Genomic DNA, 26,094 nt, shown 5'->3' with positions numbered 1-26,094 from the left:
GGTCTTAATGAATTCCCTTGCAGTCAGTCATGTGCGAAGAATAACCATTATCAAATGCATACTGTATGTTAAGACCGTGAAACATTGCTCAAGATTGAAGCTCTGAAATACTATAATCCAGAAAAGCAAAGTAATCTTTTAAATCAGTTAAATCTTTAAGCATGTACCACTTTAAGCCCAGTCAATGACCTAGAAAATTGTCTGAATGTTTAAACTGAGGGTTGGAAATTGCTGTTCTTTGGTGCCCTTTAGATAGCAATTATCATTCATAAACATTTTTTAAGATACAGTTGGTATACTTAAGTAGTTAAATCCTCAGTTTTGGATGTTTACAAAAATATCTTGTACCTGAATGATTTCTTTCCTCTTTCCTGATCTCCCTTGCAATTCATTCAGATGCTATGTTCAATTCAAACCATCCATATCAAATTTCTAACCCATCATCTCATAATTCAAAAGACCCTGATGCCACAGACAGCTGGTTTTGAATACGAAACTGAATTTCTTTTCCCTCCTTCTTATCAAAAATACTGTAAATTTCTGGTTGCAAACAGAGCATAGTAGAAATAGCAACATCAGCAGATTGTCAGTTACAATGGCCAGGAACGCACAGTAGTCTGCATTTTTCTGTAACAGTTGTGTCTAAAACACTTCAAAAAACGGCAAGCTATTTTTGGATAAAGCACCAAGTCTGACAAAAAGTGTATGCATATTCTCACTTTTGAAATGCCCCCACTTGCATAAATAACATCTGAGGATTGTATTCTGCCAGCAGCTACATTCGATAGTATCCTACTTTACAAGCAGACATGAAGAGTATCTAGATTAAGACCACTGCTGTAACTCTGCTCCCATGGATGTAACCAGCTAGGACTGCTAATCAGCACTGCTAATAGTGTAGTTTCAGCTGTGCTGCACTAAAGAGAGGATGTAGGATTTTAATCTCCCAAGAATCTAGGATAAGGAGCTGGATAGGAAGCTTGGGCTGAGGTCTAAGCTACTGCAGGTATGTGGCTTAGCAGAAACTATTTGAAAAGTACTCAAATATAGCTAATCAAGCAGCAGCAACCCACCAAAAGACCTCTGGACTGTACACAGAGGAAGAAGTGTCTAACCAGTGAAAAGGTGACAAAAATCTCATGGTGATAAGGGTTACTGACCTGGTTTGGATAAATATTTTTTCCTTATTAAACTTTCCCCCCAAATGTATTTGAACTTTGCCATGATACTCCAAATTATTTGCTTTCTCCTACTTTCCACTTAGGGCTGACAAGTGTGATTGGAGAAATCTTAAATGTACTACTGGACCCTGTCCAAGCAGGATACTGCATGCACTGATGAAATAATTTAGGTTAGTTTTAAAGAAAGTTATTTGTGTGGATTCTATTATTTATAAATACATGCAAAGCGTCTAAGCAGCTTACAGCTAGGATCATTTAGTTGCCATGGCAATGCCCTTTCAGAAGCAAGAATTTGTTTTAGGTTCTTCCATGTTCTGTTCTTCTTGCCAGCTGCTGCTCCACCAATGCCGGAGTGCTAGAATTAAAAATATGGTGTTTAGAGAAAAAAAAAATAAATAAAGAATACTATTTCAGAGCACGACACTTCTATTTCATATTCTCTCTGATATGTCTCATCTTGTCATGAACCATTTGTTATTCTCACTTATTTCATCAGCAGGCTACTATACTGTACACTTTAATCTTGGCTGCAAGCAAAAACAAAGCTTTTTGGACTGTGTCAAAGCTTCTATGTTTCCCATTAACTGAAGGAAATTAAAATCTGTTTTTTACATGGAAATAGAAAATCAATGTGGTTAGGCTTAGCCTGAGATTACAGGATTCTGTATGTACTTCCTATCGTATTAGAAGTTATTACTATGAAGTTGTTTCTAAAATTGTGATTATACAGCTAAATTTTCTCTCTCCTTTTTATGGCATATTACAGGTGCAGCTCTTTTACAAATTATCTGTGACTGCAGAAAACACAACTGATCTTGCAAAATGTAATGAATACTGAGAAACTTTCTCGAAATTTTATTTTTCTTTCAAAGGCTAGAAGACAGAATAATAGAAAAAGAATTATAAATAGAATGTTGGCTGCCAAGACAATTTTGCATTTTGAAAGGAACACTAATGGAAGGCTTGCCACAGGTACTATAATGGCAGCTGCAGTTATCAAATGCGATTGCTGCAGAGTAATTTATTTATGTCCCTCCAGAGACAGAAGCTGCACAACATACTGTACTACTTCTAAATGATCAAAGGACACAGATTTACAGCTTAACTTCAGAAAAAGAAAATGTTCTTACAATTGAGAAGATGCTATTTCTGTTAATAATTACTACTTGCCCCATGAGTCTCATTGAAACTCAGCAAAGTTCTGTAAACACACTTTCACTTTGAATGTTTATAAATTAACCACTTAAATTGATGAGGATGACAGGAGGAAGGATTCAATGAGAAAGCTTTTTTTTGTAGACATAAGATATATTCAGAAAAGATGCTCACGAGCTGATGATATACTGGGTTTTGGTGATGGACATCTGATTTAAAAGACAGAAGCAAATATTTGCTCTTAGGGTAACACCTTAGTCATCTACAGATCATTGCATAATACAGACTGCTACAGCATGAGATGAAACTACATGCACTTCCACACCACTAATTCAAATTCATTGCATGAATTTCCCCCCAAATCACTGCAAAATGATTTTTTGTTATTCTCAAAAGCAACATGTATTCTCAAAAGCAACATGTTCTTATATGAACTTATGCCTCCTAAAAATGGGTCTGAGCATCACCTCACACACCTACAATGGAAAGGCAATGACTGCCAAGCACATATGAACCAAACGAAGTTCAGAGAAAGCTGGAGCTAGGACAGGTGGAGCTACTGCTCTACAGCAGCTATTGCTCTACACAAGTGTCAGAAAGTCTTTTTCCCCTCACCCATTGCCGAAGGATGAAAATCCCAATAAGAAAGTTTAGGAAAAGGTAATTTCTTCCTTCTCCTCTCCTCTCCTCTCCTCTCCTCTCCTCTCCTCTCCTCTCCTCTCCTCTCCTCTCCTCTCCTCTCCTCTCCTCTCCTCTCTCCTCTCTTCCTCTTCCTCTTCCTCTTCCTCTTCCTCTTCCTCTTCCTCTTCCTCTTCCTCTTCCTCTTCCTCTTCCTCTTCGTTTCTTTTCTCTTTTTTCTTCTCTTTTCTCTCTTCTCTATCCTCTGCAGTGAGCTAATGGTTCAAACTTGGGCATACATATGAGAGAGAGAGACACTATTTGATTTATTTTCTTTCTTTTAAGGCAAATTAGGCTGGAAAGATGCAAAAATCCATCCAAGTTGTTACTACCAGGTCATACCAATGAAATGCTGATTAACACTCAATGCATTTCTTCTCAAATTAGTTACTGTAGTGGAGGGGACAATTTCATGGTTTTTATTATAACTGCCTATTATTTCTGCAGCAGTTGCCAAAGACCCTGTACACTCATTATTATTTCAAGCATGCAGACATTAGTATTGCCTCTTTGGAAATGGTGACACTCCTCTAAGAACTGAAGGATCAGCTCAGGGCTTCATAGATATTTAAATCCTATGTGGAAGCTACATGGGATGCCTCTGGGCACAAAAGGAGCTTTTGCAATAAGTCCCACTTCTCAAAGATGCTGGTGCTTGCTGGAGGATTAGTGAGCAAAGTATACGGTCGTTTGAACACCCCTCTCATGACTGAAGTTGTCTGCAAAGCAGATGTAGAGCAACTCACATGTCAGAGATTAATTTCATACCCCCTGCCAAACCTGTGCTTAGTGAGCTGTGCGTTGGCCGATTACTCGTTATGTGCTGTGGGATATTGTATCTTGTTCATGCAGACTGAAATCTGGGATAAAATCCTTCTTTCTAAGTACTGGCTTAGGACCAGCAGTCTGAGAGGTTTGCTTGTCTAGAAAGCATTTGTACAGTGTGCCAATGAGTTGGCCTTGGCACAGCAAGATAAAAAGATATCAAAAACAAACCCAGCATTACTAATTTAATCTTCTTCACCTTCTCTCCTAGTTTAACCCTCAGAATGTTAGGAGTCTGCATTTCATCAGCTGTCAGTGTTTACATGACTGAATGCTGGCAGGCCAGACTTCCAGGGAGCACAGGGCATTTTGCTTCTAAATCTAGCCATGATTGGAAGAAGACACCACAAATCTGTTAAGAGTTTCAGGGAGCAGAAGAGGAGCAAAATGCCATTTGCTAATGAGTCTCTGGCTAATTTCTAGCTCAACTGCTTTGCAGCCTGCCTTGACTAGGAACTGGAACAGGGGGTTCATACATTCATACTATTAATTGTTCCTCTCTAGCTGTGGTAGTTTGTGAGATACCATATCTTAAAACTTCCACACTTACCTGCACCTAACAGGTTTCCTCACTCTGTTCCAGAATTCAGTAGAACAGTTCTGCCTCTGGACCAGTGCCATTTTCATGGTATAATACAATAAAATGTGCATAATACAATGTGCACTTTAGACTGTGGTGTTACATGGATTGAGGTGAATTTCTTAAAAATTGTCAACTTTTTATTTGGCTATTAAGCTTATTTTCTTAATATTTACACTGGGAACATGGTTAAATAGAATCCTAGTAAGTCTTCTACGGGAAAAGTTTGAAATTTCAAATTGTTAAAATAATATACTTACGATGAAGTTTGGGTCTTTAAATGGTAATGGCTTGGCAGTAGTTTCCACTGATCCTGTGCTGGAGTCTGTGTTCAGAAATTTATTTTCACTCACAGCCTCTCCACCTGCACTCTGCAGAAAAAATACAGTCTTACTGCTTGTTACTCTGAGCAAGTTTAACTGGAGATGGAGACATCTGCTGTACTACCTACCTGTTGCCTTTTTAGCTTCCCTATCTCTTTTGAATCTAAAGATGTTGTATGCCAAGAGTGGGCAAGCATGAAACAGAGTATTTCTCAATCAATTTACAACTAACACACAAAAGGGAGGAGGGGAATAGAGTGGGCAAAGCCCACTAAATAAAAACTGCATGGGGTTTATTGCAGTATTAATAAAAGCCACCTCCATCTCACTTTATAAAGTACAAGACAGTATCTGCAACCCAAAACAGCAGAAATGTACACTGTTTTAGAATGTTCTGTATAAAGTATTGACAGGAATATATAAAATTTATAAAAAGTCTTTTCATCAACTTTCTAAAGAAAAATGGATTAATCATTTTATTCTTCATCCTTGGTGCCAGCTGTGCTTGAGCAAGGACTGAGAAAAAGTATTTTATTATATATTACTTTTATATACAAGCTTCACAAAATCTACATGAGTGCTAGTTAGTGTTTTCTAGTTTTTCTTTATGGTTTGTTTATTTATTTAGCAGGAAGAGCAGTCAGAAAAGATGTGTGTGACTGGAAAGCTAAAAAAGTTGTGTGGCAGTCTAAGCAATTTCTGGTAATTCTGCATGGCTGAGTCTATGGGTTTTTAAAAATTTTTTTAGTGACCTAGAAGGCTCCACATTACCAGAATTAGCCCATGCTACACAAATACATGTTTATTTGAAATTCTCATCTAACCCAAAGTCAGTGCAAATTTTGCCACTGAGTTTGGTAGTTTAGTCAATAGGAATTCATATCTTGATTTTTTTTTTTTTACTTGGAATAAAAGCTTGGCTAAAAGCTAAGTCAGTATGTACTGAGTGGATGGTTAAAATGTTCTTTCATGTTATGTTTATACAGATAACACTTAGGGGAAAAAAGAGTTTTCCTGTAAAAACCTTTTGTGTTGATAGAATACTCATTTAAGAATGGAAAAAAGGACTGCTATTATTTGTGGCTTATTGGGAGCACCTCTGCAAAGTGGGCTATAGAGCAAAGGCCATGATTCAGCATATCTTTCTCCATGTGACTACAAGGGAAGTGTTCTAACTCTTAATACATGCAAAAGGAATTACAGGATTAGGGACTAGGCAAGTTGAACTCTTCTTAGGGGAAATACTTCAGTCATTCTACAGTGCCTGTTTTCAACACAGCAAAGAGAGGTCTTAAATACTGGAAGTATAAAGTAAAAAAGCAATGTTTCTAGAGCCTTACTAAAATAAAAATGTGAATAGAAATAATCTGTTTTCAAAACAACACAGTCCTCTGTTAGTCCACATTACAGGAGATAAGGCAATAATAACATCAGCAGAAGCAACACTGAAGCCTGCAGCTTAAACTTGATTCTTTCATTGAAGACAGAAAACATTAAAAGGCAGTGACTGTCAGAGAAACAGAACAAATGCAGATGGATGTTTAGAAACATGAACATTACGTGGCAGTGAACAGAGAGAATATCTTCATCAATCCTGAGTAAAGTGGCTTTATACACTGAGCTCCTAAGTTTCAAAGTATATTCTTGTACACTCATGCTTCCAGCACTTCAGATTTCAGCAGCAAACATTAGTCAGCTTTGAGAAAGACAAAACTTGAAATACAAGATTATTTTTCATGAATTCATTATCTCTGATACTGCTCATTATCAGTGTAAATTCTCTTAAGTAGAAGAATCAGCACTCAGATTTATTCTTCAAAGCATTCTTGCCTTTTCTTTGGTACCATCTGGTTGGTTTTAAACCCAGTTCTACAGATAATTACTTTATCACTTTTGCCCCTTCAGTGATCTTCTCGTAAGTATTCTGGTTTCTATGAAACAGGCTTTGAGTAGTATTTCAACAATATCTCAAAACAGTAACTAGTACTTTGAGACTCAGCAAATAAAAATAGTTAAATAGTAAAGGAGAAGAGACTTCCTTATACATATAGTCTGTAATTTTTGCAGCTGGATATAATTACATACTACCCTCACTGTCTTCTGGTTTTTTCCTGTGTGGATTTAGTGCTATCTTGCTGGTGCAGTGGGAAGAAAAGTAAGGAATTGTTCCTGGCAGGACAATTCCTGAATGTAAATACTACATGTAATTTCTTTTCCGTACCAACTCCTAAGGGATTTCAGGTATTAGAGCTACTAAGAGTCAGGCTAGTTCTCATTACAGGACAGATGTTGGTTTTGTTGGTGCCAGTATCCCTTGCATGGTGGCAGAGGCAGCACGATCTAGAGCAGCAACTGCTGCTTTTTGGGTTTGTTGCCTATCAAGGCATCAGGTTCATGGGATCACCCAAGTCATCCTCCAGTGCCAGTGAGACATAATGCCAGCAGAAGCCTCTGGATCTGTCATGGACAATTTGAGAGCAGCAGTTTCCTGTCCAAGGCAAAGGGTGCAGGGCTGCAAAGCAGTTTTCGTATCACTGAGGCATGCAGCTGATACCATGATTTCAGAGCCCTGTGACAGACTGGGAAGCAAATAAGACTGAGTATTATGATTTCAGTTAAATGCTGAGAACTGAGATAAAGACATACTGCAGAGGCATGCCAGTTCCCTCACTCAGTGATGCTTGTATTAAAACTGATTTTTAGCAACGGGACCATGGCAGAGAAACGCTCAGCTAATGTGCTTCTCTTTCTGGAAAAACATGAAAGAGTTGAGCAGAAGCACTGCTTCCCGAATAATGTGCTATTGCACAGAGGCGTGAACTCTGGCAGTACAGAGCTTTGAAAAGCTCTTCCCGTGCAGCCTGCAGAAGTCTTAGCTGATATCCTTTACAGCTTTATAGCCACAAACCGCAAGTGCCTCTAAAATCTACAAATCTCTCTGGGCTGTGTTTTAAATGTCAGGTTTTAAAGCATAGGAAACTTCGTGTAATTTTTCAGGTTAATTTTCTGAAAGTTTTTTAAAGGCAGGGGATATGGATCTACCTTTGTTCTGCAAAACACATGTTTCCTGAAAGTGAATAATACAGCGATAATACAAACCATTATTTACAGCCTGAAAAGAGATTCCTCAGTGAACAATTACTGCACAGTAAAGGTAATATTTAACTTTTAATATCAGTTGAACAAATCTCTCCCAAATGTGCTTGTTCTCTTGGTCATTTAGATTGGAAGACAGTTCATCCTTTACTGTCATGTGCTGGGACAAACAAACAGGAAGAATTCAAATGCCCTTTGTAGTCCTGTGAAGTGACGATGGTGGCGTGAGCACAGTGAGGAAGTGTCTGTCACCAGGGAACATGCTCTGCTCAATGTGTGCTGTAACCCCCTGTCACGTGTGGGGAGCTTCCCCTTCCTGCCCAGTCCACAGCCCATCCCCAGCACATTTTCCCTACCGAGCCACTCTCCTAGCTAACTCCCTCACCCCCAGACTCCTGGGATAATCCTAAATCCTTTGCTGTGGGGCTAAAAAGAAGGTGCAACCATGGGCTGAAATGCTCAAAAACTTCTTTAAAGTTTCTTTTTAACTGATCTTGTAAACAATCTTTATGGGAAATTCAATATACACTTCAAGGAGAGAGCAGCTTTTAACGTGCACTTTATAACTAAATTGTGTCTTTTAAATGGTAGTTTATATAACTAGGGCTACAGGGAATTTGTGCTACATTAGTCGCTAAGCAGTATGTTTTTCTCCATAGTCTGTTGAAGATCATAGCAACAAAGATTTTGGAGTGGCTTTACGTTTACAGGCTACACCTGCATGGAAAAATGAAGATATGACGTCAGTGCAGCTGAACATGCTTGTGCTAGTTTTACCTCAAATAAGGATGAAAACACTGCAGTAAAGACTGCAGCTAAGTCATCAGTAACTATCAGTAACTCATCCTCTCCCAGCACCTCTTTCTGTGGCTATTAATCCCCAATGAAGTCCATGTTGCCACTTCTCATGTTACCCCTCTCTGTTCTTCTCCTTCTCCTCCCAGTATCCCCAGGCACTGAACAACCTTGACTGGAATGGCATGTATTAAAAGTCGTAGGCAGCAGGTCAAATACTTCTTACAGGAGCACTTGTGCAATTTTATTCCCTCTGTAAAGTCGTGTTTATGTGCTTTAGCTGAATTTTAACTACAACCACAGTATGGCAAGTTGGCAACCTCTATCCCTCCTGGGATAGACGAGAGAAATAGTGAGGGGATGAGCTTCTATTTTGCAGTTCTTTTCACAAGACCATCTATCGAGTATTCAGAGCATCCCTGCTGGGTGGGACAAGGCCCTCCCTGTTATATCCTAGGACTGGGTGACAGTCGCCCAAGGGAGGAAGATGGTGGAGGACTTGGTAGCAAAAATTTGAGAGAGACTGAAAACCTGCAGCAAACACTTGGGAGTCCTAATAAGTTTGTTTTATGAGCAGCCAAGTCTGGGGAAGAGACCTGACCTAAGCTTTGCTACCTTTCCACTGGTTTCTTTAGAGTACAGCCAAACCCCAGGAATGAGCCTAGTTTGGACCCTGCTGTATATACTGTCTGTACTGGGAAGAAACACACTGGGAGGCTGCCTATTCACATACTACTTTCAGTATTAGGTTTTGGTAGATGTTTTGTATATATTTTGTTCCAAATTCCCTACCGCAGATGTTTTCACATGATTTCCAAAGACGGAGCCATCTGTCTGGTTTTATTTAGAGAGAACAAGCAAAACTTGTAGACCGTGGAAGCTGATTTCTTTGTTTTGGCTATTTTTAGGTGGAATCAGCATTGTGGGGTTTGGAATGGGTGTCTGCAATGACACTAAATACCACGTGAAATTAGCTTATTATGAAAGTGCTTGTTTCATACATAATTTCTTTTTTTTTTTTAATTCCCCCAGCAAGGATTAAAATTGCACAGCATCAGTATATATCAGAATAGCTGATATATACTGAAGTAAAACTTCTTACCTATTTACTTTCAGATTATATTCTATAACATTTTTTATTACTTTAAACTAATAGGATTTTACTATGTATTAAAACACCATGAATATATGAAACATAAAGTGAAGACGTAAATACACGCATTTCTGGCATCCTGTCACTGCATAACACGCATGCCATGGCTTAGAAAAAAAAAGGATTTGCACATCACTGACGGTATACTATGACCATCAGTGGCTAGGTGTTTCACCAGGTGTTAGCAGTTTTACATGCTAAAACAAAATTTAAAACCAAAAGGTAACTGTACAGTCTGTTGGTAAATCAAAACTTAAATGCATAAATAAATTCTATGAGAAATGGAAAGGGAGTTTCTAATTTAAGGATGCAAAAATAATACTGAAAACATTGATTCTTTCTGTTTTCTGCAAATCATTAATTTGTTAGCTTTGACAATATATTGAGTACAGGAATTGTAGATGAAGGTGATGGCACATGTTGGATTTTGGTTTGGTTTTCTTTCTGCATTCAGTATTTCTGAAATGCTGTCTTTGTCTCATAGTGATGATGAGAGTATTGTATGTAGCCATTGAAAATGAAGTAATTAGAGGATCCTGGCCCCAAGCACCCAGTTTACTGAGGAACCCACTTGTCTTGAACCTTTCCATGTGAAATTCAAGAAATAGTTTAAATTACTTTTACCTTCTTTTGGCAGCTGATTTTCATAATCACAATACTACTATAAAGTTTCTTTAACCCAGCTTCAATAATGGTGTATCTCTAATTATTTCTGTAGTAGGTTACTTCCAAAGCAGCAATATCCAACTTGTGGCAACTTACTTGGCTTTTAGATGTGTGTAAGTCTGTGATATCCTGACAAGAGCTGTGGCATGCAGCCAGGGAAGAAAATGGTAATTTATAAAATCGATGGATAATACCCATATTTTCACTAGCAGACAATTACAGTGAGTGAGAATGCCATGTGGAAACAGAGCATGAGTGTCACCAGATGACAGCAGCGATGATATGAGCAGACTTTTTAAAATTGGGAGTAGAACCTGAATGTCAGCTATTTAACGGGCTGCCAGCTAATACTGCTCATACTGGAACATATATTAAGCTGTTTGATTAATATATTAGCTCTCACTGTAACAAGGCTGGCCCGGGCTCTTGCACATTCTGAATATTTAAATCATTTAACTTTGCATGATGACATGACAGGGGCCATTAAAACTTGAACACGTACCCTCTGGCAGACAAAAGTGCAGCGCTTTACATTGCTGGGAATAATTCACTGAGAAAGGTGTCAGAATTAGACGTGTTTAAGCTCAAGTTAAAATGATGGTTAAAAAATTTCTCATTTCCAACATTACAACCATGCTACATTTCTGAAAGCAAACTTACTGAAGACTCAGTAACAATGCAGTACTGATGAAAAAGCACTGTCTAGAACAAGATTAACTATCCACATCTGTGACAGAAGGGTTTGCTGGAAAGACCTTTTCAGTAAGAGGTATAAACATGTCTTCCTCATCTGGTTGCATTTTTCTAGTTCTTGGATTCAGCAGGAAAAAAGCTTTTCCCTCTTCCTTTCCACTCACTAAAATGAAGCCCGGTGCAACTTCCCCATCCTCTTCTCTCTCAGCTTTTGGGTACATGGTAGTATTTTAGGAATGTTCTCCCTTCACAGAAGGTCCTACCTTATTTTGGCATAGGACAAACAATGGTTCAGCTTGAAAATGTTCAAATGCCAAGAAAGAAAAAAAAAAAAACCAAAACCCTAATCCTGCACAGTCGCAGCAAATTTTGTTCCACAGGGCACTGAAAAACTGAATTTACTTAAAAACCCGAAATCCTGAGTAGTATCCAGCTAATAAGTACAGTGCAGATCATTGTCCTCAATTTCAAGCAGCTACTACGGTTGGCAAGTCATTTATGTATACAGTTTAAATTGGGAGAAAATCCATCTAAGTCAGTGGGTTTCATCCCTGTCAACTCATCTTAAAAGACAAAGGTCCTGGTACAGGACCTTTTGCTTCCACTGACATCACAAGTAAATATCCCAAAGGCCTGACAACAAAAATATTTTTGCTTAAATTACCACACTGTCCTCAGATGCAACTGCTGTTTTCACTTATAAAGAAAGCTGAAAGAGGGTTGTTAAAAACAAACATAACAGCACAAAGTTTGAAATGAGATTGTTGGACTATTATAATAATAGTTCACAATTCCAAGTACATGTATCACTAAATGCACTTCTTCTAACCATTTCCCAGAGGATTTTTGAGTCACGTACTACTTACCTGTACAAGACTTACAAAACCTGCCTTTCCTAAAGCAGTGGTTCTTTCCCTCTGACTTGCTGAGTAATTCCACTGAGCATCAAGAGTTAATCAACTGTGCAAATTAATTCAAACATATGACTAAAATTTAGATATAATCTCTGCTGGTGCGTATATAAGAGTATGGGGGAAAGTGTTTGAAGCAGGACATGGAAAACACTTCAACTGCAATTTAAATAAATAAAGATAATACACAAAGACACATAAGCTGCCCAGATAGCAATCTCGACATTATGCTTTCGAACTTCTGCTGTTCTGAGGCGAGTTAAACATCTCACATTCCAACTGCCTCAGAAAGGCTGAATAAAATTTTACTCATGCGCTAAAAGATTGGACTGTCACAAAGTGATGGATGGCTTTTCTATGCTCTCTGTAGGGCATTTCAATACCACAGACTCCAAGTGCTCTTGATTAAAAGGCGACATTCTCATTTAGGGTCCTGTCAGTGCCTGAGCATAAAACCATTATCATTCACCTGCACTGGTGGTTCCAGTGACAAAATACTTACCAAAATGTATAAAATGCTAATTACTTTAGTCACTTTGATAGAGGTATAAAACACCCTAATGCAAAGCTCTATTATGATGTGTGAGGGTTAGAATTCAAAATTAAAAATGCAACCAAAGGGAGAATAAGATTTTAATTACATTCCCCACCTCTCAAGCATTTCTTAAAAACCTGGGGGAAAAAGACATAGCAATTTCATGACACAAGATTTCCTTTCATAATGGTACTACTCACTTAAAAAAAATCAACAAACAAACCAAGAAAAACTCAAGTTCACTTTCTTCTCTTCAAAATTATCAAACAGTCAAACATAGAATAAGATGAACAAGCCTCAGTAAAAAGCTTGGATTTATTCTCAAGAGATTCCAGATGCCAAACATGTTTTCCCATTTAAAGACATTTAAAGTACTGTGATAGGCAAATTTTTATAACTTACAGATATTTAAAGGAAAAAAATTGCTTTTTCCTGTGGGCAAAAGTCTCAAATAAAGTGTAATTGGGACGCAACTGTGAATAGCTTCACACTATTCCAAAAAAACTTGGTTTAATTTGCATTTGTCACAAAGCTCCCTTTGGCTTAAATAATAGCAAGGGATCTCTCACTTCTAGATTTCATTTGGTGGATTGGGACTACTCCTTGTTTATAAAGTTTGCCAGTTTTCTTTATTAAGAAAATTGTAACTTCGACAAAATCATAAGCATGAGCTGAATGGCATTGCTAAAGTGGCCCTAGAGCTAAAACTTTCAGTATATTTAGAATCCAAAAGCACATGTTGGGTTATACTCGTATCAAGGGTAAAAGTGAGCTCAGCTAACAGAATATTTTGATCCCTCTAAATAAAAAAAGTCTCCTAAATTGATGGGCTTTAAGACTGAAAATGGATGGAAGCATACTAGCAAAAAAGACTACAGTAAATCACAATTGAATTTTTATAAAAAACCTGCCAGTATGTTCCTTTTTCTATCAGAAAAAATCAGTCAAGGACTTTGGCTAAACTGCATCTTAAAGTTTAAAATACATCATTTGATACAGAACAGCTAAGGTCAAAGTACTTCTGGAGAAAAGAGTGGAGGATTACAATATGCTCATGTGCCGGTAACATTGTAATGCTGCTCAGGGAGCATACCAGAACCCCTGTGTCGACTAACATCATTCAGCCAAGGCAGGAGAAGGATCCAAGTCCATTCATCTACACGTGACTGAATCAAGGACAAGGAAAGCAAAAAGTTATCGGCTCCTATAACTGATGGGAGACTAATTTCATTCTGAAAAAAACCCAAAAAAAACCCCAAAAACCCTTCAGTTTCTAGATTGTAGTTTATTCTGTAGAACATTATCCATTCTGATGGGAAATAACACTTGAGTGACAAAGAAAAACAAAACAACATTTCTTCAAGGAAAGGCAATTAAATAGTTTCAACTGAAAACAGGGGTTATCTTTCAGAGCTCCTACTCTATCTATTTTGCTAAGGAAAAAACACACCTGAATTAGAAGAGTTAAATTTTACCTTCAAAATGTTATGGACTACTGGGTAAACCAACACAGAAAACAAATATTCACTTTTGCATTTTCCCTATTTTTTGCACATTTTAGCACTTGATTCTGTTTTTCTTGTCATTTTAAGGATATTAAAATTCTAGTTTTATTTCCTTTCTGCTACCACACTACTTCTGTCATGGTGCATTGCAGTCTAAAGTTACTTAGAAGAAGGTTTTTAGGCCATTTGTGCACAAGTATTTAAGACTGCCATACTGAAACACCATGTCAGAAACACAAAGCTTAGGTACACTGATCTATGAAACATTGCAATGCTACAGGAACTGAGAATAAAAACATTCTTTCTACAGACCTTCAAAAAGTTATCAAAGGTATAATGTATCAGACAGCAGTAATTTTATCAGATGCTCCAAAGGACTTTTAAAGAAGACAAGAAAAGAAACTACACCTTGGACTTTAAACTTCTTCAAGCTAAATCTGTCATCTTTGTTGTTTGTCTCATGTTATGGGACAAAAAAAAATCTGGTTGCACATGCTCTGAATACTGCATTCACTTTCCTTTCTCTAGTAAACTCAATACCAACCATTCCAACTTTGAATAGCACACCAGTTTCATGTACTCAGCAGAACTGTAGGTGCATTATCCTACATTTAACTGGATAATGAAAAAAAAAAACCTGACAACTGAACCAAAATAAACATATGGCAAATTCTAATTTAGATGAAAATAAGGTAATATAAGTATCTCTTGTAGGCTCTTTTGAGGCAGCTCAGGAGAAAAAGGAAGACAGAGTTGTATGGTAGAGCTAATTTGAACGCAAATTTCTGACATATTTCTGCAGAAACATTTGTACAAGTAGGTGGTTGTTTACTCAGCTATGCAAGTTCTGTGGCACTTCACCCTGATACCATATATTGAAGTTGAGGAACTGCAGCCGATCTGAAAAGTGCCAGACAGTTCAGTGTTTTCAAATAAACTTCTATCTCAACTGCGTTTTTTGCTTGAAATAAAACAGAACTATTAAAAGACTTGACTTGCCACTACATTTAGAATCAGTGAAGTTTTGGCATCACATCCACAACTGTAGGTGAGAGGGGAAGCATAGTATTTAACATTTTGTGGTGGGTTTAACAAGATCCTGTTTTAAGACATTTCCCACAATGAATTATTCAGCAAATAAAAAAATACCTTTTAGACAGATAAAGAAAAAGGACAAGGATAAAAAGGGCAACTCTGTATATGTAAAAAAAAAGGCAATTCTGGCTGCAACAAGTAAGTTTAACAAAAAGTCAGATGAAAACGGAATTTCTGACTGGAGAAAATTCAAGGTCATTAATGTGAGACTTAAACTAGCACTTCTAGTTCTCGACTATGTAAATAAAGATAATCAACTTAAAGAGTAAGACTTTTCCAGATTACTACTTTGGTTTGAGGAGCTTGAGTACACTGTGCATACATCAAAGAAAAATGGCCTTCTTCTATTCCAGTTTGTTGACTTTAACAGCTAATTTTGCTGTGAGAACATTGTTCTGTCCTTTCAAGGGAAGAGCACTTCTCCTAAAACATAACCATTGTTACAGTGTAGGGAGATCTAATACTGTCTAAATGTAGTAGTTGATTTTTGTGGTAATTTTCACCTTTGAATATGCCTATGACAGGAGTGTAGGACTGTTTGTTTAGGGAGAGGACACACCCATCTTAGTCACACAACCAGACATCTGGAAGCTGACACAGAATCTGAATCACTGAGGCTGGAAGGGGTCTCAGGAGGTCACCAGCTCATCTCCTGCTCAAAGCAGGGTCAAAACTGACCTTGGACTAGATTCTTGGGGCTTTGCCCCAGCAGGCCCCAAACACTTCCAAGAGCAGAGATTGCACAACTCTCTGTGCAGCTCTCCATCTCCTGGGCTAGAAATCAATATCTTATAAAATAGAAAACATTGGTTTTAGTAACAAAAAGCTCTTTTGGACAGAAGCAGTCATATAATTCACATTAATTACTGCCCTAATTTCTGCATGTTCCAATTCAGCAGTATTTTGCTGTAGTCCTGATGGTTTTGGGGCATAAATGTAACAAAGTTTTTAAACAGGGGAGTCATCTTTTATTAAAGGTACCAGTTTATCTGGAAAATTAGGACAAGCTTCTGGATAGAATGCATACCAATACACCACAGACTCAACAGAAAGACTTTTTATGGCACATAACTTTCACACAGTTTCCTAGAGGGTTTTAACTCCCTTCACCTTTATCCTAAATGATGAGTGTTTTCACAATACTTTCTCCCTCACCTGATGAACATCACCTATACTCCCAAGATGCCAATAACCTTTGCTTCAAATATGGTCTCCTTGATTCATATCTACCCAAACTCTAAGCAGTAGTTCTGTATTTAGCTTGGGAAGTTGCTGTTTCACTTTCAAATATGACAAAAGACTTAAATGCCTGAAATTTGATTTCAGTTTTCCAGCTGTACTGCTTAAGTGACACTAGCCACACTGTAAACCTTGTCTTATTTGTGCAGAAATGATCATAGGTGTCTCAGCCTTTCCTGCCTTTCTTCTTGTTCTTTCATTAACTCAGAAAAGTAAAAATCTGAGGAAGCAATAAATAAGGCTGTCATGATAAGCACACTGCATCCTTATGAACATCGGAGTAAGTAAAGCTACAAGCATGTCAACACTCCAAGGGCAAAAACTCAAAAACCTATGTTGCTTAAAACTGTGCAGAAGGTTTTACCTCTAGGCCTGTGGATGTTTGCAAAATGAGCTATCTTTTTTAATTACATCAGATTTTATATAGTACACAGATAGGTTGTACACAGAAGCATGGAGTTTTGTGTGTTTATTGAAAATTAAGGACATATGATACACAACAAATCATACTTCTGTGTTTAATAAATGATAAAAAGGCAAATGTGATACTAAGACTCTCTTTTCATGTGGTAAATCTCAGCAATGGCCTACAATGCTTTTAAAAAGGAATTTTATCTTTTAATTCTCAAAAACACTCCTTATCCACAGCAAGGTCTTTTAATCAGCAAGGACAGGTTTTCTTCCTGAGTCAGCCAGTACTTACATCCTGGGGCAGGACATTTTACAAGACATGTAGCCACAGATATTCACCCTTTCCAAAATGATGGCTCCGCCACAGTGTAAGCATGTATTACTCACAAAAGAGTTTCCTTCTATCCATTTCAAATTTGTTTTTTGAAACAGTATTAAAAGTATTGCATTTTTACTACAACATGAACACATCTTATTAGATGGCATGATTATTTCACTTTTTGTCTAGAGTTTAGAAAGAAAATGAGTTCTGATCCTTGTTTGCAGAACTGTGTTTTTTGAATTAAAATTATCATAAGACAAAATATGTAACAGAAATAAAGACCTAAAATACATAAGCAGACTATTCTAATAACCATGTTCATTACAAAACTATGGATTTGTTCTCTTTGGAACAGAGAGAAAACCTCCATCCTTGGCTGTAGGGGAGAACACCTTTCCACACTCCCACACTAGACTTGCTTTTAGCCCAATGGTTAGGGTGCAATTGGGAAAAAGAGGGTTTGAATCTCTTCAGGCAGTGGCAGGAACAGGCAACTTCAAGCGGAGGACAAATTAAGAAGTTCTAAGGACAGATGATATAAAAAGCAAGTATCAATGAATAAGTGTGCTTCTACTTTTGAAGGAAAGGACTTTCCTACTTTCCTACTTTCAAAAAGGCAGATGTTCATGGTTCTGAATCCCAAGTAGAACGAGTTTCCTAAATCTTCAGGGAGAAATATAATTAGGACCAGTACATATTTCTTGATAACTTATTTTGGTGGCATCTCAGAGTTAGCAGAATCAGCTGAGGGACTTAGAGGCTGACAGACAAGCGATATGACAGCTGAAGCTGTTACTTTCCAGGTCTTCCAGCAGGCAGGGACCAAGCATTTCATTAGTCAGTTACAGTCAACTAATGAAATCTGGAATTAAGAGTATGCAAGCACATGAAGTAGGTTGCTTGTAGTGGACAAGTGGTTTTCCTTGTCACTTGGTCATGCCTCTTCCTTGTGCTACACCCCATAGCTGTTAGACTTTCCTGTGAATCAGTCCAGTTCACCAGTCCAGTTCACCCCTGGAATGCAGCTTCCAGGGGAGGGGGAATGTTTGCCAAGTCCTGACGGCAGACCTCTGTCAGTGGGAACAGCTCTGGGGACAGCAAAAGCTTGCATCAGGCACGCAGCAGGAGCATGCAGCTGAGACTTGTGGAGGTGGATAAGAAGGAAAAAGACAGGAGGAGACTGGGACTCCAATAATGAGAAACTGATCCATTTGCCTAATTGAGCCTCTTAAAGTTGCAGGTGTGCTTTGCAGTAAGGCAAGACACTCTGTTTATGGGTACAAATTCTTGTGTCAGGGCCAGCATACTTCATAACAGTGTGTCCAGCTTTTATGGCTTTCTGCAGGTTTAAATGCACAGCCAATCTCTCCATTCTGTTTTCTTGGAATGTTTGAAAAATGTCTTCACAACCCTCCCTGGCTAATAAATTAATATTAGCCTTTCTAATCCAAAATGAACACATTGAATAAACGGATATAATATATAATCGATATAACTACAAATGCCTTGCTACAGCAAGAATTGAAGTTACTAGCAAACACAATTATTGCACTTTAGAAAAATGTGAAAAACAGTCTAACACCACTTCATACCTGCAATATCTAGACAGTTAAGTTACTGCAAATTTTCTTTTGTCAATCTGAATATTTTACAGCACTAACTGGATTCTGAGATTATTTTTTAGGGGTACTACCTCTCAAGAGAAAATTTCATGCTAAAGTACATGTATAAGGAGTTTCAGATTGTTCTTTCTCCTGCAAAAAAAATAACTTATCCTATTTTATCTCCTTATGGTAGAAGTGGTGAAGCATCTTTATTAAGTCTCCTAAATTTCCTGCACGATTATTATGAATCCTGAAACTAGGTGTGATCATAGTAAGACTCCATTTTATGTTAGCTAGAGGAAAGATTAAAATTGTCTGCTAGGACAAGTGAAGAAGGGTAAAAAACCCATGACACCAGCATACTGATGCTCATAGTAAAAGGCAACACACATATGCTTTTGCCTTTCTACAACATAACACATCTGTGTTTACTCTAAAACTAAAATCTATTCACATTTGGTTGGGGGAGGTAGGTAATTCTCTGAGATTGGCATTGTCTGGTTTATAAATTCACATACTTTCATGATTATAGATATCTGAAGCCTTCAAAATGTGATAAATGTCGAGCAAAGTTAATTCCTAGCTTTGTTTTGACAGTTTCCATTTTAACCTAGATTGCTCTATAAAAGCATTTCCCTTTTTAAAATAAAGCTAAGCTTAAAACACACATAAATTTTGCCAGATTTCTGTAGAAAATCTGCTTTTTGTCTTTTAATTACCATTTTTCCCCATCAGGGACTGGAGAGATTCTCATTCTTTAACAGATTTAACTTCAAATGTGCAAGTGACAAAAAATGGTGCTTTGGGATAATCCCGTTTCTCCTTAGTGGACTGCCTGAAAATAGGATGTATTTTGGGAAGTATATTGCAGCTATTCACTACCAGCTTTGTTGCAGAAAGCATATTTGTGGTGCAGAGTCTGAAGGGATTAGATATAAGCAGTGACCCTCTGAGAGCTTCATTCCGAGAGCTGCAAGTCTGGGGGATTTTCTCTGTGGTCTGGTGACATGCACTGTGAGGCCAGAGTACGTTAATATGTGGGGGATAGCTCTGCCAATTGAAATGCTACCTGCTAAAACTCTTGTCAAGACATGGCAATTTGTTTTGAACTGGCTGCTACTTTTGTAAGAGCCAAAACTCTTGGGTAGGGTGTGGTACAATTGTGCAAGTGGCTGAACTCAAAGAGCTCACCTTAGCAGTTTTTATCAGTAACTAGCAATCACCTGCAATCTATCATGGTATCTATATTTTATCCAATGGAAGTGCCATTTAAATCAATTTAATTAGGTTTGAATTAACACCCCGTGGGAACACATTGTATCTTTTAAAGATATTGTTCCAGGCAAGCAGTAGCCTCAGACTGGAACTGCTTCACTGGTTAAATTCATGTATTTTTGGTTACTGTTACAATCTTACAGGATGAAAGAGGTTTTTTAAAAAAAAAGTGTAGTCTAGAGCATAATGACATGATAGCTTTTTAATAAACTGGCAAATAGATATGTACTTATATCTCCCTACTAGTATGCTGTGTCAGGTTCCTTCTGTCTTTCAGGGCAGGTGGATTGGTGAGAAATGCTACTCGTTTATTAAATTTCCAACTACAAAGGAGAATCATGTTTTTCTGCAGCAGAAAGTCTAATAACGGTCTAGCAGAAAGTCTGTAAGTTTAATAAGCCTAATACTAAAATAATTAGAATAAGTTTGGTATCATAATGATTGCAGTAAACAAGGTCTGAAGTGGTAAGTAGGTAATTTTTAATTTTCACTCAGAAAGTTGTCACACTGTGCACACTGAAGAAGGTCCTCTAAGAGATTGTCCCAGAACATGGTGACAGCAGCAGCTCAGCTCAGTAGCTCTAGCGGTACTTGCTGATTCTGTAGTTAAACTCATTCACCCTAACCTTGATTTTCAGGAACTAACAGCCAGAACAAATGGGCTCTTAAAAAAAAAAAAGTTATTTTAAAATTGATTTGATGGTTTCCTACTAAGAGTGCTAGGCTTGGTAAAATAGCATGACAGGAGAATTGATTAAATTTACTGAAATTTGGGGTCAAATTCTGTGCTGTTTATGTAGCAGGATAAGCTCCCTGCCTTTAGTGCGCAGCTTTTGAGTACATAACAGTAACCATATTAATATGAATATATTTAAGTCCACTCATTGAACTTACAGCTGTCTATCAGAACTGTGGAATCTGATGATCTTCAGTTTATGAGATAAAAACATCATAATACTGATACGTCTAAAATAAAAATGGAGTTCTAATTGTATAAGAGTCACTCCATTTATTTTTGTGTGGTGCATTAGATGAGCTTATTTAACAGGATAGTAACAAAACCATTTTGATTTTATTTTCTAACATTGTTGTATAGCTTTTGCTGGTAAGCATAGAATGAGAAATACAGAAAGCATTAAGCAGACATACCAGTAGTACTGCTGCAATAATAATAATTATAGATAAAATCAATATAAGTACTTCACCAGTTTAAGTCTGAAGTTATTTCACAAATAATGTAAGCAAATTTAATTTACCATATTATTTAGCATAATTTCTCTCTTTAATTTTTCCTATGATAAAATCAGAAACTTTTTTTCCAAATCATTCTCCTATCTTACTGCAAATTCTATCTCTAAAGATTGTTAGCTGTCACAGGAAAGCATTTTACTTTATTATTTGCATCTTGATCTAAAATATACTCTTTTAAAAGCTTCCTGTTGCAGTATAATTTATAAAAATAATGGTGTGAACATTAAGGTAGAGCAACTGGTGGCATTTTAAGATCAGTATCAAAGATTCTATCCCAGGTTAAGTGATAGTAATTAATGAGACAGGAGACCTGGAAACAAGTCTGAACAAGAGCCAGGGATGGAGCTGAATCAGCAGCTACTGGGAACCACTGGGCTGGGATATCTAAGGGAATGGTGCTGTATAAATCACAGCACTGGTTTTGACACATTTATATTACCATTTATTATACATAATAATCCTCAACACGGCTGCAGCAAAGACTGAGGGATTTTGCAGTGGCACAACAACATGGTAGGAATAATTGTGTAATGCTGATGAAAGTGAAGTAATCAATTTGCAATCCTGCTTTCCTGTAAACTCACTTTTAACATTACTTTTGGTAAATACAGGCATTATGTCCAAAAAGCATGTGTCTCCTTCTGCAGACATGACTGACAAGCCCTATGAGCAATGCGCTTCCAAAACAAATATGACTCAATACCTTTGGGTCGGTAACTCACACAAATCACACAGAATGTTCTGAGTTGGAAGGGACCAACAAGGATCATCAATTCCAGCTCTCAAGTGAATGGCCCACATGGGAATTGAACCCAGAACCTTGGTGTTATTAGCACAACACTCTAAAAAAAAAAAGATGAAGAATGTTTTTGGTAATGTTCCTAAGGTGTATCTCAGAGAAAGCAGCAATTCACATGTTGGAGAAACAAAATCAAAATGTGGTTTATAAAAATCTGTATGCTGTGTGATAATTGTGCCTTCCTGTAGGCTATACACAGTCACTCAAACTAGTTGATTACATTGCTATTCTTAATTAAATTTGTTATATAAAAAATGAACACACTCTTGAAATTTGCAGTTTTACCAGCCCAGCATGTCTTTCAGGGTGAGCATTGTGACAGCGGCTTGTGACATAGAGCACACGAGAGAAAAACTAAGTACACAATTTGCAAAACTAACAAAAAATCCCTTTTTGTTTAATTTCACAAAGAGGGAATGAGAGGGATGGGATGTTCACAGCTGGCACAATGTGAAGTGTATTTTCACATAGGCCAGCACAAGGTTCTCAGAAGAAGTTACTACTTAATATAACAGGGGGTTCCCAAATCTAAGGTGACTCCTGCAGGTAGTTTTAAACCTTCCAGTAGGGATTATCTTACCTGCAGTTCACTAGTTAACCAAAGAAATAATGTCAGTTTACTTAAAAAACAAACCATTTAATGCTGAGCTATGTCATGATGTATTTTGGTGAGCTACGGCATAATCAACATTTTTAACTCAAAACGTGCAGAGCCCCCATTTCATTTTTGTTTGAACTGGCTTACTCCAGAGCTAGCCAGCAACATTGAATGAGATTGCTAGAATGAGCTGTTTCTTGTCCCATTCCTGAGGTTACACATTTTCCGTGGCATTTTTTTATTTTCCTTGTGGGATTGATCTGCACTGCTGAAGTCAATGAATGTGTACGATGACTTGGATGTCGTGTTGAGAAATTACTTCTTTCTCCACTGAAATGACTTGTGAGAAGAATTACAAAAACTGTTTGTCACACAGTATTGAAACCTGGCTTGAGTAAGAAATCATGGATTGTCTCATAACACTGGAAACTGTCCACAAGATTAAGTTTGGTGTGAACTTTGGAAAACAGTTTTAGAGGCTGAAGGGTGGGGAAGTCTTATTTTATACACTTTTTAGTTATATATCAATATATAATGTTTTATTTCTGCATACACACACACATGTGTGCCCAGAACAGACTGCTCTGGACTGGAAAATTCAGATCATCATCTCCATCACACCTTGAAAAAGTTGCCAAACCATGATCATGTCAGGCAGTAATTTTTCATAGTTGTGGTGCAGTTTGTTAGTGACATTAAGCACTACGGTGTGTACTCCCTGTCCTAGGATAAGCCCACCACAAAGAGCATCATTCAAACGAGAAAGAGTTTGTGTCTGTGCTCTTGTGCATGCACAATGGCTTTTATTTGCCTGGAGAGAAGGCTGCTGAAAAATGCATAAGCATTTTTCCTGATGTGAAAATAAGCAACCTAACTGGCAGTAGGGCAGACTTTGTAGCTATGCTACTGTTATAGCTCATGAAATATTACTGAGGACAATGATTTCTAGGGGGAAGAAAGGAGTCTGCCATTTTTTCCAACCCTCTTTTGACCACTGTAGCTACCAAAATCTTTCTAGATTCAGCATCTCAAGTCTACACAGATGTCATGTACACACTGACTATGAACATCTGGTAGGACTTACTTTGGAGCATGAGACGCCACCTCATCATCAAGAGGCAGGTGAAGAACAGAACTTTTCTGAGTGATTGCTTATTTCTATAATGGTGTGATCTACACCTCGTCATCAAGAGGCAGATGACATCAACTGGGGATGGGTGCTGGTGTGACACAACGAAGAAAATGAGACTGCACCACCCACTGGGATTGAGGTTTGGAGTTTAGGAACAACTGACATCAATATCCCTTCTCCCTCCCTGATTGACCTTGTTCCCCAAAACTCAGGCTCTGAGGTTACATCTTCATTTCACATGTAAATAAATCTTTTATCCACTTAGTCCAACTGAGAGAAGGCCAAGCGCGCTGCACACAGCAGATCCAGCGGCTGCTGGATTGTGCTCTGTCCAGCACTAGTCCCTCCTCCGCGCCAGCTCCTCTGCCTCACACTAAAACCAACATCACGCAGGGCCGCAGACTTGTGAATCTGGGGGTACGCACGGAGCTCAGGCACGGCACGACCCCGCGTACAGAGCTGCTACTGGAGGCGAGCGCAGGGAACAGCGAGCTGCGGGGCGGCTTGGTCAGGACGCGCCACCACACGTGTGTCACCACACACGGTATCTCGGTAGTCACAAACGCAGCTTCCTTCCACGGCATCCCGGTGAAGCTTTGCCTCATCCGGCCGCACACCCGGCCGGGGAAGGGGAGGAACGACGCCCCCGGTGCAGCTGTGCACATGGCGGGGAGGGGACACAACCTCCGCGCGGCAGCGGCACGAAGCAAAGCCCGACAGTCGGCGGCCCGACCCCGGAAGGGCCCCGCCGGCCCGAGGGACACCGCAGCGGGCTCGGCAGCTTCCACGGGCGGGACGGGAGAGGAGGAGGCAGGGGCGTCGGGGAAGGCGGGCGTGTCCCGGGACACCGCGGGCACCGGGAGCGGGGACAGCCGCGGCGGGAGGGGGCTGCGGGACACGCTCCCAGCACGGCGGGAAAGGGCGGGGAAAGGCAGGCCGCTACCGCGCATGCGCGCCGGCCGCCCCCCTCTCACCATTACCTGTGAGCCGCCAGGCGCCGTCGCCTTCTTTTTCTTGGCGGGGCCGCCGCCCGTGCCCGGGCTCGCCGGGCGTTTCTTGCTGCGGGACGCGGCCCCGGCGGGGGACGAGGCGGCGGCGGGGACCAGGCTCGTCATGCCGCCCCGCTCCGCGCCCGGGCCGGGAGCGCTCCCGTTTCCCGATGGCTGCGGCGGTGCTGCTGGCGCGCATGCGCAGTGGCGGTGGTGCGGCTCCGCCACCCCGGGCCGGGCCTTGTCGGGGCGGCCGAAGGCGAGCGGGGCTTGGCCGGCGCTTGTGGTGCCCGGAGGTCGATGGAAGCAGCTCTGCCGCTTCCTCGTTGCCCTGCAGTGTAGGGGGCCCCTACTGCGGTGGCAGCCTCGGCCCCGGGGTAGCCCGTGTGCGTGGGAGGTAGCACAGTGTGTCGAGGTGAGGGGTCTCTCCCCATAGGGGGTGAGCGGGACCCCCTGGAAAAGGCGCTGGGTCTGAGTCATTTATAGCACAGAGGCGTTTGCAGTTGGACTTAATGATATTAAAGATCTCTTCCAACCTTGACAATTTTATGATTCTAACTGTGTAACCTTTCAAAATGCAAGTTATTAACAGTTGACATTAAAAATGTCTACAGCCGACTAATACTGATTGCCTGTCTGGGTAATTCATACTGCTAAAGATTTGGTTGCTTCTGCAATGTTTTGGCGTGGCTAGTGGCCTGGTCTAGTGATTTTTCCTTTCCTTGGAATCTGGAATAGCTTTGCACTGGAGAAACATACCAGAATAGATTTGAGGGGATTTGGACTATGCTCTAAAGAGTTTTTGCTGTGCACTTACTGTCTGTGCTGTTTTACACCATGCCCCAGAGATCTCGTTGGTGACGAGGTGATGTTGCACAGTTCTTGAACCGGTCAGTGACTGAGAAAACTTCTGAGATTTGTGCTTGAATGCACCTGCATTCAACATGCAGGTCAACTTATTGCCATGTTTGTTTGAGCTACTTCTACACAGTGCCAGTCTGCCAGGTTTCCAGCTGCAGTGGCCTGCGATCCTGTCCCAGCACATGCCTTGCAGAGAGGCAGAGGTCCAAGAAGTTGATATTCAGGCATAAAAATTAGGTCACGTTTATAGACGGTGCTGTAATGAGGACTGAGCTTGGGCACGGTAGGAGTGCCAGGCAGTGCAGTGTTAAACAAAAACTTTGAAGGTGGCCTGAAAGAGAGTTGAAGACAAAAGCCTGGACTTCCAGGCTGTGTTCCAGGTACCTGTGTATGCAGCAGAAAAGCAGGACAAGATTTGCTTT

The 26,094-nt window shown here is 39.4% G+C and overlaps 1 protein-coding gene across 1 annotated transcript in view; it reads right to left on the bottom strand.

The window, feature by feature from the left end:
* The window catches only part of INO80C (INO80 complex subunit C), a 30,695-nt gene extending 5,435 nt beyond the window's left edge, over nucleotides 1–25,260 (bottom strand). The window contains 6 exon segments of the mRNA XM_038160353.1: nucleotides 1,425–1,536; nucleotides 4,680–4,790; nucleotides 24,803–24,952; nucleotides 24,954–25,031; nucleotides 25,034–25,161; nucleotides 25,164–25,260. Coding sequence (XP_038016281.1) covers nucleotides 1,425–1,536; nucleotides 4,680–4,790; nucleotides 24,803–24,952; nucleotides 24,954–25,031; nucleotides 25,034–25,161; nucleotides 25,164–25,245 — 661 coding nt within the window. The 5' untranslated portion in view covers nucleotides 25,246–25,260.
* Nucleotides 25,261–26,094: the final 834 nt, after the last annotated feature.

Source organism: Motacilla alba, chromosome 2 (genome assembly GCF_015832195.1).
Source record: "Motacilla alba alba isolate MOTALB_02 chromosome 2, Motacilla_alba_V1.0_pri, whole genome shotgun sequence".
NCBI lineage: Eukaryota > Metazoa > Chordata > Aves > Passeriformes > Motacillidae > Motacilla > Motacilla alba.
Note: the sequence above shows the minus strand (reverse complement) of the source record. Positions and strands in the feature narration are given on the sequence as shown.